This window comes from Thamnophis sirtalis, unplaced genomic scaffold (assembly GCF_051295495.1).
Source record: "Thamnophis sirtalis isolate CommonGarterSnake01/CBP01778 unplaced genomic scaffold, rThaSir2_p1.2 scaffold_14, whole genome shotgun sequence".
In the NCBI taxonomy this organism is placed as follows: domain Eukaryota; kingdom Metazoa; phylum Chordata; class Lepidosauria; order Squamata; family Natricidae; genus Thamnophis; species Thamnophis sirtalis.
In genome coordinates, this window is record NW_028261394.1 from 1,310,088 (window position 1) to 1,326,475 (window position 16,388).

The following is a 16,388-nucleotide window of genomic DNA, read 5'->3' on the forward strand; positions in this document are numbered from 1 at the left end:
ATAGTACTGAATAAGAATTATAAGAGAAATATATGTACATACAAGGGATATTAGATGTATAGAAATAAGTACATGGAAAGAATAATACGTGTAGAAGAAATATAACTAAGTAGATGAAAAATTTGTAAAAATAAATATAGATATATAAAGGCTATATATATGGCTAAAAGGAGTATAATGCATGCTTAATGATGTAGAAACGTTGCAAAGATGATACACTTTTTAAAAAAGGGAAAAAAACCCTAATCAAAATATTTTTTAAAAAAATAAAAATGTTTAAATCTCACCTCCCTTGGCAATGAGGGCATCTGCCTGTGCACACCGAGCAAATTGAGAAGCGCCATTGAAGAGGCTGTCTGTGCCCCGCTGACTGTTCTGCAGACCAGACATCCATGGATGGGAGACCACTAGGAAATCCCAACGCCACGCCCCCCCCACCCGCAACAGGGACTCTTCAAAAGCAGAAGATGGAAATGTGGGAAACCCCACCCATGCAACTGCAGAGCATGGAGCCATGGGCGGCGGGGGGGGGGGATGTGTGTGGCCCTGCTCCAACTTGGGGACCAAGATTGGAGGGAAAAGAGGTGCAAAAGAGCCACCCCAAAATTTGCTCTTCTGTTTGCTGAAGAACGCTGCAACCCCTCTTTAAGACGTGCCAGTTGGCAGGTGCTCAAATCACAATCACATGACCGCAGGGGAACACTTACGTCACATTTTCGGTGCTCTTATACTTTTGAACGGTCCTTATACAAGCAGTTGTAAGCTGGGGGCTACTTCTGATGAAATGCAATTTTTTTTAGTACTACCGGTTCTGTGGCCATGGCTCGGTGGGAGTGGCAGGGGAAGGATACTGCAAAATCCCCATTCCCACAAAAACATGGGGCCAGCCAGCGGTGGTATTTGCTGGTTCTCCAAACTATTCAAAATTTCCGCTATTTCCAGAACCTGCTGAATTTCCCCCTGTGCTAGCTGTGTCTTTTTTTCTGATGTCATGTTTCCAAAGCCGCTATTTTATACCAGTGTTTCTCAACCTTGGCCACTTGAAGATGTCTGGACTTCAACTCCCAGAATTCCCCAGCCAGCGAATGCTGGCTGGGGAATTCTAGGAGTTGAAGTCCAGACATCTTCAAGTGGCCAAGGTTGAGAAACACTGTTTTATACAACTGCCACATCTTATCTTAATATGAAACAGAATGTCAGTTATAAAGATAGATCGACTGCTTTTACTAATGAAATAAATAAAGAACTACAGTTTGGAGACACGTGCCATGAAACGAGGAGGAGAATAATTATTTAAAAAAAAAAACAATTCTAAAAACTTTTTTATACATATATTTAGTCCGGATACAAACAATAGATGAATCACCATCCTATTTTGCCCAGACATTTCTGTATAACATCTGGCCACCAGCTGTTGGGAACGGAGCCAAGTAAAAACTTGGCCTGCTGCAGCAAAATAATTTCTCGCTTTGGCCCTAACCACCAATTTACACCCAAAGGAGAATGAGTTGTCTGGCTGACATTTTGCTGGCCAAGTCAACTGGTTAATATAGAATAAGTCTGCATGAAACATCAGAAGATGCTTCTAGTCCACATGAAAAAGAAATACAAGATGCTTCTAATTGCTGCTAAGTTAGGGGACCCCCGTTCCGATACGGTATCTGAAGGAAGCTGGGAAAACCAGCAGTATCTATTACATCACACAGATCAGCTGGCTATGATGCCCTGAAGTCACCTTGCACATATGTGCTAGTTGTTCCCGACTCCAGGGGGCGGTGCTCATCTCCGTTTCAAAGTCGAAGAGCCAGCGCTGTCTGAAGACGTCTCTGTGGTCATGTGGCCAGCATGATTCAATGCCGAAGGCGCACGGAGCACTTTCCTTCCCACCAAAGGTGGTCCCTATTTTCCTACTTTTTTACGTGCTTTTAAACTGCTAGGTTGGCAGAAGCTGGGACAAGTCACGGGAGCTCACTCCGCTACACGGCGCTAGGGATTCGAACCGCCGAACTGCCGACTTTTCTGATCGACAAGCTCAGCGTCTTAGCCACTGAGCCACTGTGTCCCTTGCTCACATTCCCACCCCTAAATCTGGAGACGGCAATGTGGACGTTGCTGAATAATAGCTCAGTTATATCTCCTAGGATCTGTCCTGGAATCTGGAAGAGACGCAGAGCAGCAGATCCAATCACAACAAAGTGATCTCGCTTGGGGGCAGCGTCAGCTGCTTTTCACGGGCTTGCAGCAGGCTCTCCATGTGGGTGGCAATGACACGGCACAGTTCCAGGCCCTGCGAAGAGAAAGGGGGGGGACACAACGGAAGTGAGGACGTGCCTCTCCCGGGTTTATTCGCAGCTTTCACAGCTGCGTGGTCTGCCGTGGTGGGTCAGCTTATTCCACTCACTCAAGAGTCCCAGCACTTCTAATGCTGTCCCACCCTAAACTCACGGATCCTAGATCAACACCAGGGGTGGGTTTCGACCGGTTCGCACCGGTCCCTGCGATCCGGTTGGTCGCCGAACCCGGAAGTAAGTAACTTCCGGGAACGGCGAAGCCCCCCCCCCCCGCGCCTGCGCGCGCCCGCACACCCGCGTCCGCTCCTTACCCGTTTTTTTACGAATTCTGTGCTTTCTACGCATGCGCAGAATGCATACAGCGCCTGCGCGATCCTCCAGAGCAGCTGGAGCATCGCGCAGACGCTAGTACGCATGCGCGCGCCGCGTGCGTGCGCGAGGACGCCGCCGGCCTCGTTCCAACCGATCCGGTTGGAACGGGGCGAGAAACCCACCCCTGATCAACACCCATCTTGTCCTACCCCTCCGATAAAACCTGGACAGCCATTTTGCCCTACTCTGCAGATGTGGTGGTGGGTGGTGGGTGGTCAGGACAGCAAAACAAAGCATCTGGAACCCTTCAAAGGTTGCACCCCAATACCTTTATCAGTATTATTAGGAGGAAGACACCTACCATCTGAAGGTTAAGCTTCACAAAGCCAATGGAAGGAGACAGGGAAAAAGAGACAGAAAAGAGACAGAAAGAGAAAGGAGGAAAATGAGTTAAGCTTATTTCACAGAGTTTCAACATATTTCCAATAAAGTCAAAATATGTCAACATATCAGGGAGCCAATATATTCTGAAAAAAGGGGCCAAACTTGCTATGTTCTTAACAATCAGGGAGTCTAAATTTAACCCCCCAAAAAAGTAAACAAGAATTCTGCAAAATCCAATCAAGTCCCGAGATCGATTCAAATAATGGTTTGCATTTTATTTTTTCATTTAGTTATTATGCGGAATAAATAAATAAACCTTCCTCCTTTTGCTTGTCGTTCAGACCTTGTGCCTTGTTTTGTGCTTGGCTTAAAATTTTGACAACTGCTTTGTCTGAGAAAGAACAGCCAAAATGTTCACTGCACATTTATGGGGCTGAGCACAAAAGCCGTCTTAAGAAAACGCTCTCTAGTTTCCCCAACATTTTCCCTGGGAAGCAATTCCTTAACTTTTTTAAAAAAAAGAAAAATCCAATCCTTGGAGCGATAAGTCTCCAACCCATAATCCACCTCCTTGAGCAGCGGAGAAGAAATTGCTCTCCCGGGAACTGCATTTCTCTTGCTGTACCTGCTTAAGCTGCAGCTGTGTGATCCTGTGTGACATCAGGTCTCCCAGCATAATCTCCACGTAGGGGTAGCTGGATCCAGCCGAAGGTCTCTGGGTCCGAGTAGAGTGGATCTCCTTCAGAGAAAACGTCACGATGGGTTCCTAGAAGAGCGGAGGAGAAGACCTTTAGAAAAGCAGCAAGCAGCCTAAACCACAGACTCTCCCTCTGGCTAAGAACCAGAGAGGCCCATGCCCTGAGCTGGCTTTTGAGCCCACGCATCGTGGGTGTAGTCACTTAATAGCAATAGCAGTTAGACTTATATACCGCTTCATAGGGCTTTCAGCCCTCTCTAAGCAGTTTACAGAGTCAGCATATCGCCCCCAACAACAATCCTCATTTTACCCACCTCGGAAGGATGGAAGGCTGAGTCAACCCTGAGCCGGTGAGATTTGAACCACCGAACTGCAGAACTGCAGTCAGCTGAAGTAGCCTGCAGTGCTGCATTTAACCACTGCGCCACCTCGGCTCTTTAATGCCCATGTCCATCCCATTCGCATCTTGCATGAAATAAAAAAAATGTCCCTGCAGAGATTCCACCACAAAGCAGCTCTTTGGAATCTTCAAACTCCCTTCTACCTAGAGAACTCTCCACTCTTTCTTCCCTTTTCACACATACATTGTGTGCGTGTGTCTGGAGGTACGCGCTTGTCTATCCGCACATTCTAAAGTACTAACGGTTAATTTTGTTCCCGGCTTATTCCATGGGAATTTTGTTCTGAGGCTGCGGATGAGATCCTGCGTATTTTGAGGCGGAGAACCCATTGGTTTTTATTACCCTGCAGGATCACCTGTTTCAATTTCAATTTAATAAAATTTGTACGCTGCCCACTCCCTTGGGACTCTGGGCGGCTTACAGACAAGATAAAAAAGCATTTAAAAATTAGAAAATAAAAAATACAATTGTTAAAATTACACACCATCCATTCTGTCTAAGTGGGGCTGGACATTGGTCAACAGCCCCAGGCCTGCCGGAACAGCCAGGTCTTAGTGGCTTTACGGAAGGCCGGGAGAGTGGTAAGGGTCTGGATCTCTATGGGTAGATCGTTGTTCCACAGGGCCGGCGCATCTACAGAGAAGGCCCTTCCTCGGGGGGCCGCCAGCCAGCATTGTCCGGTCGACGGCACCCGGAGGAGGCCCAACCTGTGAGATCTTGTTTCCCCCGAGGAGTGGCATGGAAGTCCAAGCTTCCTTTCCTTAGCAGAAAGCAAGCAAACCAGTGATCTGAACAGAAGAAACCCCCTTGGCATGTTAAACACCCGACACCTACGTGAGTTTCCTTGTGGAGAAAATTCAGCCCGTTCTGGTTCACGGCCAGGATACAAGGCGAAATGATAGTGTTGTTGCTGCAACTCTGGATGTAGAAGAACGAAGAGCCAAACATGGGGAAGGCACTCAGGAGCCCTGCAATGGATGGAGGCCAACCTTCAACTCAAGGAAGGGGATCTGGAACAGGAGGCCACGAAGAACAAGGACGGGACCCACGTAGAAGGTGGTTGTGGACTGCTCTTCCTTGCAAACCCGGGGAATTCATAACCTTCAGCGGTGTGAGGGTTACTCATTTGGAAGAAATTAAAATTACTAGAGGATTGCATCCCTTAAACCAGGAATGTCAAACTCTTGGCTACTCCAAGACTTGCGGACTTGATGGCTGGAGAATTCTGGGAGCTGAAATCCACAAGTCTTCAAGTGGCCAAGGTTGGTTATTCCCATCCCTAAGACATCAATAATTTCTTAGTGAGTGAACATCACACTCATACTCTTGATGTTCATTGCAGGAGATAATTATTTCTTCTGTAAGTCGTCATCTCCTGGAAGCCTCTGGTCGCCACTTTCCAAAACAATCAAGGGACCCACAAATCCAGGCAGTCAAGTAGGGCTCCTTCTCACTTGAATGTCATCCAACCCTACTTGTATGTTTATTGTGCAGCTGCCAGAGAACCCGGGAGATTAAGCAACCGAGAACTCTTGAAACGAGAAACACAGGGCTAAGTTTTCTTTTGCCCAACCAGCATTCTTGCAGCTTAATTCCAGAAAGTTGACTGCTCTGCTCACCCTTTCTGGCCCCTTGGAAGGAGAAGGCCTTACCTAAGAATTGGGCCCGAGCTTGGTGGGCGCTCAAGGCTTGTGCTTGTTGCATGAAGGGGGCCACCATGTCCAGCCATGCCTGAGCCTTCTGCAGATGGTAGAACTGGGGTGGGATGTAGTCCTGAATTTCCCTCCTTGGAGGAGAAGCAGAAGGATTGAGTAAGAAATCACAGACAGCTGAGGAAACAGGGGCATGAGGAGCTAAAGGGAAGTTCTCCACCAAGCCAAGGAGAGAGAGAAGGACAATCCCAAGGGTGGTGCTACAGCCTCACACCCAGGAGGGGATGACCATCCCACCCGGTCTTTGCCTGAGTCCCAGGAGTCAGCCTCCCTCTTGCCTGCGGCACTAGCCTTCTCCAAACCCCACCATACTCCGAGGGCACCTACAAGGTTGCCTGGCCCTTCACCCAGAGCTGCAGAGCAGCCAATTTGGAGATTTGCTGCAACTGTTGGTCACTTGGCTTTGCAGAAGATGAGATGTTGAAGAGGCCCTTCAGATAGTCAGGTAGTACCTGTGAGAGAGACATCAAGGGACACCATCACTGCCAGGAAGCAGCCTTAACTCAACCTGAGACCCCCAGCCAGATCGAGTTCGATGGAGGTGACAGAAGATAACGTTGAGCCCACTTGGAAAAGAGCAGCTTGGCAAGAGGTTGTGTTCTGCAACACAAACCGTTCGGTATATTTGACATTGTATAGTTTTTGTATTATTGTATTGTAGGATGTTTATTGTATTTCCATGCAGTTACTATAACTAACGAAAACAGGTTTAAGAAAGGGTGCTTGAGAGCCGAGGTGGCGCAGTGGTTAGAGTGCAGCACTGCAGGCCATTTCAGCTGACTGTTATCTGCAGTTCAGCGGTTCTAATCTCACCGGCTCAAGGTTGACTCATCCTTCCATCCTTCCAAGGTGGGTAAAATGAGGACCCGGATTGTTGTTGGGGGCGATATGCTGACTCTGTAAACCGCTTAGAGAGGGCTGAAAGCCCTATGAAGCGGTATATAAGTCTAACTGCTATTGCTATTGCTATTGCTTGAGTCTTCCCGGGACAGAACCAAATCTTGAGTTTTTCCTCCCAACATTTCCTCAAAGGGTCTCACCTGGTTGTAATGCATGGTGACGTAGAGCTCGTTGTCAAATTTCAGCGGCTGGGCCCAAATCACACGCCGGTACCAGAACATGTAGCCGCTGTCCACGTTCTCCATTTCCAGGGTGACATCCAGGATGTACTCCCGCCTGTCCAAAGGCCGGACGTTCTGATCTGGGATGTGGAAACACGGAGAGAATCAATTTTTTTGAAGCAACCTACAAAACTCGGGGGCCATGAAGTGAGAAGCTCCCCTTGGCCAATGGATGGGCCAGCTGATGCTCTGCAACTCCACACACAAGACCAGGTATCTGGTGAAGGAAACATCTACGTTTCTCCTGCTTAAACCAAGAGAAAGAGGGCCACGTCTTTTGGCTTTATGTGGACCCCAAACATTGACGTTGAGGTGGATTACACAAACAGACAAAAGTTCATCAATGATTCCAGTGAATGAACTCTGTGGTACCCAACCAAGAATGAGAATTCGGGCTCACCTGATTAAACATCATATGAACCATTTCTATAAATTTTCCTGAGAATTATACATAGAAAAGGATGCAGCAGCTTCTCAGGTGGAGAAACACCCCCCGCCCCAGAATTAGGGGCTTAAGGCAGAGGTCAACAACCTTAAACACTCAAAGAGCCACAAAGATCCTAACTTGAACCCCCCTCCCCCCATTGAATTCTGAAGCCGATCGAAAGTTCGGTTCCCCCACCATTGAGTCTCCTCCTAGCACGGCGTCCTTTTTCCTCTACCTGTCCTAACTGAAAGGCCTATCCATCGTGGATAATCCAACGCATTATTGCTTATTATGACCCCGTAACATGGGCAGAAGATGGGTCGTGGGGTTACCGAACCCCAATTTATATGCTTAATAGAATAATTAGGCTGCAAGCTGTGCTAGAGCTGGCGGGTAATCGTATTGATAGGGCGCTTAACGCCATTGCCACTGCACAGGATAAGCTGCGCACTGCAGTTTATCAAAACCGCTTAGCTTTGGACTATCTACTTGCAAAAGAAGGAGGGGTATGTGGAAAGTTTAACCGGCGACAGGGAGCCACAGCAGAGGGATGAAAGAACCACATGCGGCTCCAAAGCCACAGATGCTGATCCCTGGCCTAAGGAAAACTTGCAAGTAATTATGAGATGCTGGATAGCTTTGTAGCATGGATGTAGCTGGACATCTGAAGGTCCACAGAAAGGAAGGTGATTTATTTCTCGATGCCTGGATAAGGGAAATCACCTCCCTTCTAACCTCATCAACTCACTTTTACTAGAGACAGCAAAAAGGATGTATTCCCTGAAGGCTTCAGGCTGGTGTAGACCCATTTCGAAGCAAATCTCTTCTATGACATCCTGGGCCACCTAGAAACACGAATGGACAGGAAGTTGCACCAAGGAGAATTGTGAATTCCTAGCAACAGGTCAAAATGCCGAGGATGCAACTTTCGGAACTGCGCAGAATTTTTCTGACAGACGAATGTTCGGTCTATGTGTTTGTAGAGGACGGTGTAAGAAGAAATGTCGGAGAAAGAGAGAGAACAAATGTTGTTAGCCTGGCTTTGTGGGGAAAGTTGATCTGTCTTTGGGAAAACTAACAGAGTGGGCTTGGCCCATTTTGGCTGAAAGTGCATTTTGAGCATAAAAGTTTTAAGTGGAACTTTTAAGTTTGTTTCCTGAAAAGATAGGTATGGTTTTCTGGAGTAAGCTCTGGAAACAAACTCCTACAGAGGAGAGATATTATATTCTGCAAGATTTCATGGGAGGAGAATGCTGGGCTGGCTGGTGCATTGTTGACACTTGAAACATGTTTGTACACTAAGCGTGAGTTTTGTGTTCAAACACTCCCTTCTCTATTTGCCGGCTGCATCAGAGCCAAGGTGGCGCAGTGGTTAAATGCAGCACTGCAGGCTACTGCTAGATCAGCAGTTCAGCGGTTCAAATCTCACCGGCTCAAGGTTGACTCAGCCTTCCATCCTTCCGAGGTGGGTAAAATGAGGACCCGGATTGTTGTTGGGGGCAATATGCTGACTCTCTGTAAACCGCTTAGAGAGGGCTGAAAGCCCTATGAAGCGGTATATAAGTCTACTGCTATTGCTATTGCTATCAGATCAGGAGAAGGAGGGTGTTTTTTGGCACTCACTGAGCAAGTCTTGATTTTGAGGTGCCTTTCGATCCCTCCTGGAAGGAGGAAGAGTTGGCGCTTGGAGCTTCTTCCAGCCTGAGGAGGAGCGGGAGGAGGAGGAAGAAGAATAGAATGGCAAAAAGCAAAATTATTAGGGACGGGAAAGTGGGTGCTATGGAGGCACCTTGCTTGCCCATCTCTTTCAGCCCATAGCCAAGCTATCATCCCTGTCTAGGTGACTCCTTCCCAGCTGATCCCTTCCTTCCTTCCTTCCTTCCTTCCTTCCTTCCTTCCTTCCTCCCTCCCTCCCTCCCTCCCTCCCTCCCTCCCTCCCTCCCTCCTTTCTCTTGTCAAGAACTCACCACCAAGGCTTGGAGCTCCACGGCACTAGGAAACTCACAGCGTCCCCCAAACTTGAAAGTCTTCACCAAATTCTGCTCGCAGGCCTTGGCGATGCCTGATGGAGGTTAAGGAAGAGAAGCAGAGAAGAGGTGGAACGTTCTCAATCACCCACAGAGAAGTCCCACTCGTGAGATTCACTCTTCTCATGCCAACCTAGATGGGCCTGCCTCTCCACATTTGCTGCCCTCTGCGGAACTTAAGATTGGAGTGGGCCACTGAAAAGCGAGACCAGAAGGGTGGCCGTTCTCCTGCTTGATTCACTCCCTAGCCTTTCCATGGTTGAGAACCTTCCAAGCTCCAGATTTTCTCCAATGGCAGCAACGTTCCTCTCCGGCCGAAGAGAGGTGCTGATGGGCTGGATTCCCGGCCCAGCTGGAAGCCAAGCGAGGGGTCATCCGTCTTTGCCAATCCCCCTCTGTCCCACCGGGGAGAGTTTAATGAGAAAATAACCCTGGGCTGCCATGTGACCCAGCAGGCTTCCTTCCAGCCGTAGGCAGAGCAGATGGATTCACTTTCACGTTTTAGCGATTGGAGAGCAAGTGCGTTTGATTGATGAATCTTGGCTTAAGCCCTGTCAGTTTTCTTCCTCTAACAGCTAGATTTTAACACCTGCCTTGTCCTAGGAATCGAAGCATTTAATTCACTTTACTTCCCCCCAGGGAGGCAGTGTTTTACGTGGACGAGAGGAGGAGAGATTTCCACAACTGTCAATGCAAACATGTTTGATTCTTACTTTTAATAAGTCCAATATTACAAATGATAAAACCCAAACCCCTAAAAGACTCCAGTTTGATCCTTTGAAATGGGAGATGAAAGCTTTGACTGTGCAGAAAGCCAGCATTTCCTCAACACTTTCCCTATGGTCTCTTGTAGCTGTTTTTCAATGTTTTTAAAAAGGTTAAAAGGTGAGCCTATGCGTAAATTAGTGGGTAAGGGTCTCCAGTCCTCTAATCGTCCTTCTTGCTCTTCTCTGCACACTTTCCAGAGACCTTTTTTACACCGTGGCGACCAAAACTGGATGCCGTATTCCAAGGGTGGCCTTACCAAGGTATTATAAAGCGGCATTATTCATGCGGTTGTGTTTCTACTGTTAATGCAGCCTAGGACGGGCCCGAGTGGAAATAATCTTGGGCCACCTTGGGAGCCTTTTCGTGGAAAATTCCAGCAGCTCACCTTGAAAATGCAAACCAGGGTGGGCAGAGACCTCCTGGAGGAACTGTAGAAGGTAGGGCTTGAAGACTTCGGAGCATCTATAGTAGCCACTCAGGATGTACAGGAGCCTCCATCCTTTTGGGCAGCTGTCCCTAGGTCAAAGGAGAGAGTGATGTGAAAGTCCAGCTGGATCTTGGGGAAGCTCTACCCATAACCAGAGGTAGGAGCAGGATTCTCCTGGCCTCTCTTGCGACCCCAGAGCTAATCCAAGGGCTCCCTTTCATCCACCTTCAGTTGCTGGCTTGGAATATTAGGGCTCTATGTCTCTGCCTTCCCCCAGAGAGAGAAAAAGGGTGTCTGGCCTGCAGCCATCTTTTCTTTGGGGTCTTTGGCCTGCCACACTTTCTATTATTCTACTATACCTTTTCTTTTGTGGGAAAATGGGAGGGGTGTGTGTACGTAGTTAGATGATAGGTAGCCATAACAACATTCTTTCTAGAAAGCCAAGGTCATCCTTTGTTTCTGCACCCTGACCGGAACTGGATGGGTGGCAGTGGGAGAATGGACCATGGGATGGACTTGTGGGTGTTGGGGAAATATCTTGAAATTTAAACTGGGTGGGGAAAACCGGGAAGCTTTCAGATTCGGGTTTTCCCAGATGTGCCAACATGGCTCTCTTCATAAATTGGACCTTTGAGGAATCCTTTGCCTCGGACTCTGACTTACTTTGGGATGCTATTTGGAACAAAGGGGTCCCTTCCTCCTCCTGAGAAGCCCCAACTGGGGGAAGCCTCCCCCAAAACAGCTCTATCTCCAAACTCCCTTGGGCTGAGAAGTATCCTTCTCTTGACTGCCCAAGGGACTAAAGGTGAGTTGTACAAGGTGGGTACATCCACGCTTGACTATTATCTACTGCAGCTTGCTCCAACATGGTGTTTCTTGGAATATGTGCTACTTCGACTCCCATACTCCTGAGCCAGCAGGCCTGGAAAGCCAGGAGAGTTGAAATACAACCTGAAGAACTCAAGGGAGGGGGACACTGGACTCCGGAAAGCCATGAAAGGTTGAAGCGTTGGCTTACGTCTTGCTGCTGACGTTGTCCGTGATCTGTTTGAGGATCTGGCAAAAGACTTCATCCCGGATGACCTCGTGGTCTCCACAGAGCTGGAGAAGAAGCAGGAAGAGAGCATGGGAAGAAGGAGTCTATTCCCGCCCCCCCATAATTAGTCAACCACTGATTCTCCCAAAAACCTCACCTAGAAAGGCTTGGCCAGTTAGGATACCCTGGCCTGAGGCCACATAGAGTCCAAAAAAGCCTCCACAGAAGGGACAGACCATCCTTGTGGGCAATGTGCTCCCTACCTCCTATTTCTGCAGGATCCTAAACTCCCCCAAATACAAAACTACAGAAATTTGGCAGCAAAACCCTGGATTTCAGAAAGCTCTGAAGATGTACACTTGACTTTAAAAAGTACCTTCCCCTTTCAACTGCAAACCCCCCCCCCCAACTAAAAAAAAGCACACCGTCAGAACCTGGAACACGTCCATCACGTGCTCTACGAGGTTTGAGCACAAGCCAACACTGGAAAGAAGATTACCTTCAACAAAGCATAGACCACATCCAGCTCAGATTGTCCTTTGAGTGGAAGGTCACCCATAAACCTCATCACAGCTGGGGGGACACAAAAGAAACACAAACACACACAAACACACCTTTCAATTGGGATTGTCTCTTCAACCACTCCTACCTTCCTTAGCTTCAGATGTCACCAAACAATCAGTATTGTTTTGACTTGGCATGAATGAACCAGCCCATCCTACGGAATGGTTAGCATTATGGCTGAACACTTAAGTTTGCAATAATTACAGAATGAGATCATTTTCCTAATTTACACCAGAAATCCACTCAGCAGCAAAGCAGCCGCAGATCCTTGGCTGACTTCTCCAAGCCTGGATGAGGTGGAGAAGAGATGGAAGACTGCTCTCCTTTTGGAATGGTGCTGGAACCATTGCTTTCTCTCTCCAAAGCTTTGCAGATGGAAACAACCGCCATAACCAAATCAGTCACAGGGCTTAAATCACTCGTTGCTGCTTTGACGTGCAAAGCATTTGTATGGAAGCAACTTGTTCCAAAACCTGGAATGCTCATGTCATAAGCCAACCAGTCTCGGTTGCCAAGCTTGTAGAGTTGACTTTGGGCAGCCAGCGAGAGAAAAAGAAACGGTAGACGTTTACTGAAATGCAACAACAACAAAACTCTGGCTTCAAAACTTCTCCTTAACATGTTCTCCTAAACATGTTCAAAAACATGCCCACCAAATGTTGGAAATCTAATCAGATACCAGGCTTCTACTACCATATATGGTGGACATGCCATAAGGCCAAAAAAAAAATGTGGACACAAATACACACATGGCTAGAGAAAATGTTAAAGCAACATATAGATTTAAAGCCAGAAATATTTTTGTTAGGCATAATACCAGAAACAAATATGATAAAGGGAACATATATTTAATACTACATGTCTTGGCAGCAGAGAGAATTATATTTGCACAACACTGGAAGAATGAGGAAACTCCTACAGATGAAAATATAATTAGAAAAATACTAGACTGCAGAAACGGATAGGTTAACACTAAAGATAAAGGACAAAGAAGACACACAATATTTTTTATCGTGAGATTTGTTTTATCAATGGTTAGACAATAGAAGTAGAAATTAGAAGTTGGAAGATTATTACTAGGTATAAATGAATAATATTATTACTATTAAACCAACCCAGACAATTCACTATTTACTAAGCACGTATGTTAAAAAAAATTGTATCATTTATACATACATACATACATACATATGGCTCTGGGTGCCAGTGTTTTCCTAGGAGAGGCGGGCACCTTGGTACGAGAGAAGGACTCACCCTGGAAGGATTCTGCTGCTATTTTGTTCAAGCTGCTGTTGGTGAATCCAATGAGTGACTCCTGGATGGGATACTGGAAAGCCAGGAAGGTGGAGGAAGTAAATTGAGATGATCATTTGGGTGCGGGATTCACACTCATTGGAGGAAGCCACGTGTGGAAATAAGTGGGCAGGATAAAGCTGGCTGGGGAATTCTGGGAGCTGAAGTCCACAAGTCTTAAAGTGACCATGTTTGGAGACCCCTGCCTTAAGGAAATCATCATGGTTACCTTGGTGTATTTCAGAATATCCACCACAGTCTTAGATTCGACACCCTTCTTCGATTTCGGCTTGTCCCTGAAATCATAAAGTCAATAAAACATTTGTTTTATGTTGTTTTTTTTGAAATATTTTTTATTTCCATTTTCATAACACACACACATGTATACTATACATAGCCAGTATCATATAGTATTAAATAATAATTACATCAGTTCCTCTTGTCAACAATGCCCAGAAAAATAAAAACCCATTATAGCTCTTCTGCTCTCCATACACCTCTTTCTTCTACCTCTCTCCAACTTTCTATCTTCCCTCCATCATCCTTTCCTACTCTACTTCCCCTCCCTTTCTCCTTCTCCTCTCTCTACATTCCACTCCTCCTTATCCTCCTCATCTTCCCCCCTTCACCCTCTCTCCTATCCCTCTCTTCCCATCTTTCTTCTCCCTTTTGTTTCCCACTCCTCCTCTCATTGGTGTATTTCCGCTTCATATCAATATGCTTAACATATCCTAGTTTTAAATAAATAATAATAATAATAATAATAATAATAACAGTAATGAAAATATAAGAGAAGACAGTAAAACATTAAAGTAGGAATGCCCTGTCTGTTGGGGGGCAGGGAAGATTCCAACTGTAGGATGCCCATCTTCAGAAACTTGACCAGAAATAAATAAAAGATCCCTTTTCTCTGGTGAACACTTCAGATATTTGACTTCTCGGTATGCTGCTGGGATCAAAACTCCTTTCTGGTTATGAAAGATCCTCTCTATCTCTCACTTCGTTTGCTTCTCCCCCTCCTTGGCTTTCCTCTGGCACCTCCCATGCCCCCCCCAAACAATATCAGGGGTTTCATAAATATGGGGTATTCGTGGGAGATGGTGGCATCCTGGAATTGCTTCGTCCTCTCCCTTCAGCTGCTTCTTTCATTCTTTCTCTCTCTCTATTGTTTCTGCCACACTTTCTCTTCTCTGCCATCACTCACGCCTTTGCCTTCTGCCCTTCTCGGAAATACTTCCTGGCAAACTCCAGCATGGTGAAAGGGCCTCCTTGGGGTCTCATCTCAGGGGGCCTCTGAACTTCTTCCCAGCTCTCCAAATATTCCTCGCCCACTGGGGAAACCTGTCGGAGAGAAGAGAGCAAAAGTGAACACACAACGGCTTCCGATGGAGCATCTCTGCCAATCTTTAAAGATGCAACTAATGCATTGGCACAGCACCATTGTGCCCACTCAGGAAATGGGTTCTTTGGGGTATGTTGAGTGAAATCCCCCACACTTACAATGACCGCATGGATGAGACCGCTAGTCAAGTCGGGATCCCTCGTTGACTCAATGAAAGAGGTCCGTATGTTTTTTCTCCAGCCATGAGGACACCATTTCCCCCCCTCCAAAGCTTTGCAGATAGCAGTAGCATTAGATTTATTTACCACTTCACAGTGATTTACAGCCCTCTCTAAGCGGTTTTCAGAGTCAGCCTGTTGCCCCCAACAATCTGGGTCCTCATTTTACCCACCTCGGAAGGACGGAAGGCTGAGTCAACCTGGAGCCGGTCAGAATCAAACTGCTGGCTGTGAGCAGAATTAGCCTGCAATCCTGTATTCTAGGCACTGCGCCATTATAGCTTCCTTCTCCTCATTTCCATTCCTCCCTTCTCATCTATCTTCCTTCCTTCCTTCATCCCTCCCTCCCTCCTCCTCAAGTAACAGCACTTAGACTTATATACCGCTTCGCAGTGCTTTCCAGCCCTCTTTACGGAGTCAGTCTCTTTCCCCCAACAATCTGGGTCCTCATTTTACCCACCTCGGAAGGACGGAAGGCTGAGTCAACCATGAGCCAGTCAGAATCGAACTGCTGACAGTGGGCAGAGTCGGCCTGCAATACTGCATTCTAATCTTTGCACCCTCATGGCTCCAGATGTAAACAATAACCATAACGAAATCAATCATAGAGCTTGAATCATTCACCACTGTTTTGACGTGCGAGGCATTTGGACAAAAGTAATCTGTTCCAGGACTCGGCTAGTCCTGTCTTAGGACATGTTGCTATGATAAACTAACCACGTTCAACCAAGGAATAACAGGACCCATAAGCCTGCTCCTGCCTCCTTCCTTTGAATCCCGCCTCCTGCCACGCAAGGACATTCACGCCTCGACAAGCGACTTGCCTCAACCTTCCTGTCCAGCTCCTGAGCCACGGCTGCTGATGCCACGGCCACGGCCACCGAGGCTGGGCCAGCCACCTTGGCTTCCTTGTTGTTGGGGTTCTCCTTCTTCTCCGTGGGCAGCTGGGTGAAATCTGGGGCTGCCACCGGTTGGACGCAGCTGGAGGGGAAGAGCCCCGACTTCCCATAGATGGCACCAAACTTCCAGCCTATCCAAGGAATAAGAGATGCTCAGGACAATTGTCAAGAGATCCTCCCTCTAGATGGCCTTCCAACCACCTTCTCCCAAGGAAGAGGAGGAGTGGGTTCCACAGAGATCTCTCCAATCGGTTTCCAGCCCCCTTTCCTCCAGGACAGGGATGTCCCAACTTTGGCAACTTTCAAGACCTGTGGACTTCAACTCCAGAATTCCTGGCTCAGGAATTCTGGGAGTTGAAGTTCTCAGGTCACGAAGGGGCCATATTTTCCCATTCCTGCTCCAGGTCATTGTTGATTAGGTCTATTTGGACCTAGGAAGTTCTAAACATCTCCAACCAAGGACTGAGTT

General features: G+C 47.2%; 1 protein-coding gene across 1 annotated transcript in view; it reads right to left on the reverse strand.

Moving 5' to 3' along the window:
* Positions 1 to 2,061: 2,061 nt before the first annotated feature.
* Positions 2,062 to 16,388, reverse strand: part of MYO15A (myosin XVA) — a 30,982-nt gene continuing 16,655 nt past the window's right edge. The window contains 16 exon segments of the mRNA XM_087729231.1: positions 2,062 to 2,287; positions 3,613 to 3,753; positions 4,920 to 5,053; positions 5,738 to 5,871; positions 6,110 to 6,249; positions 6,838 to 6,998; positions 8,094 to 8,190; positions 8,969 to 9,046; positions 9,313 to 9,407; positions 10,526 to 10,656; positions 11,586 to 11,668; positions 12,103 to 12,176; positions 13,422 to 13,494; positions 13,690 to 13,756; positions 14,665 to 14,801; positions 15,845 to 16,050. Of these exon segments, the coding sequence (XP_087585357.1) occupies positions 2,186 to 2,287; positions 3,613 to 3,753; positions 4,920 to 5,053; positions 5,738 to 5,871; positions 6,110 to 6,249; positions 6,838 to 6,998; positions 8,094 to 8,190; positions 8,969 to 9,046; positions 9,313 to 9,407; positions 10,526 to 10,656; positions 11,586 to 11,668; positions 12,103 to 12,176; positions 13,422 to 13,494; positions 13,690 to 13,756; positions 14,665 to 14,801; positions 15,845 to 16,050 (1,853 nt within the window). The 3' untranslated portion in view covers positions 2,062 to 2,185.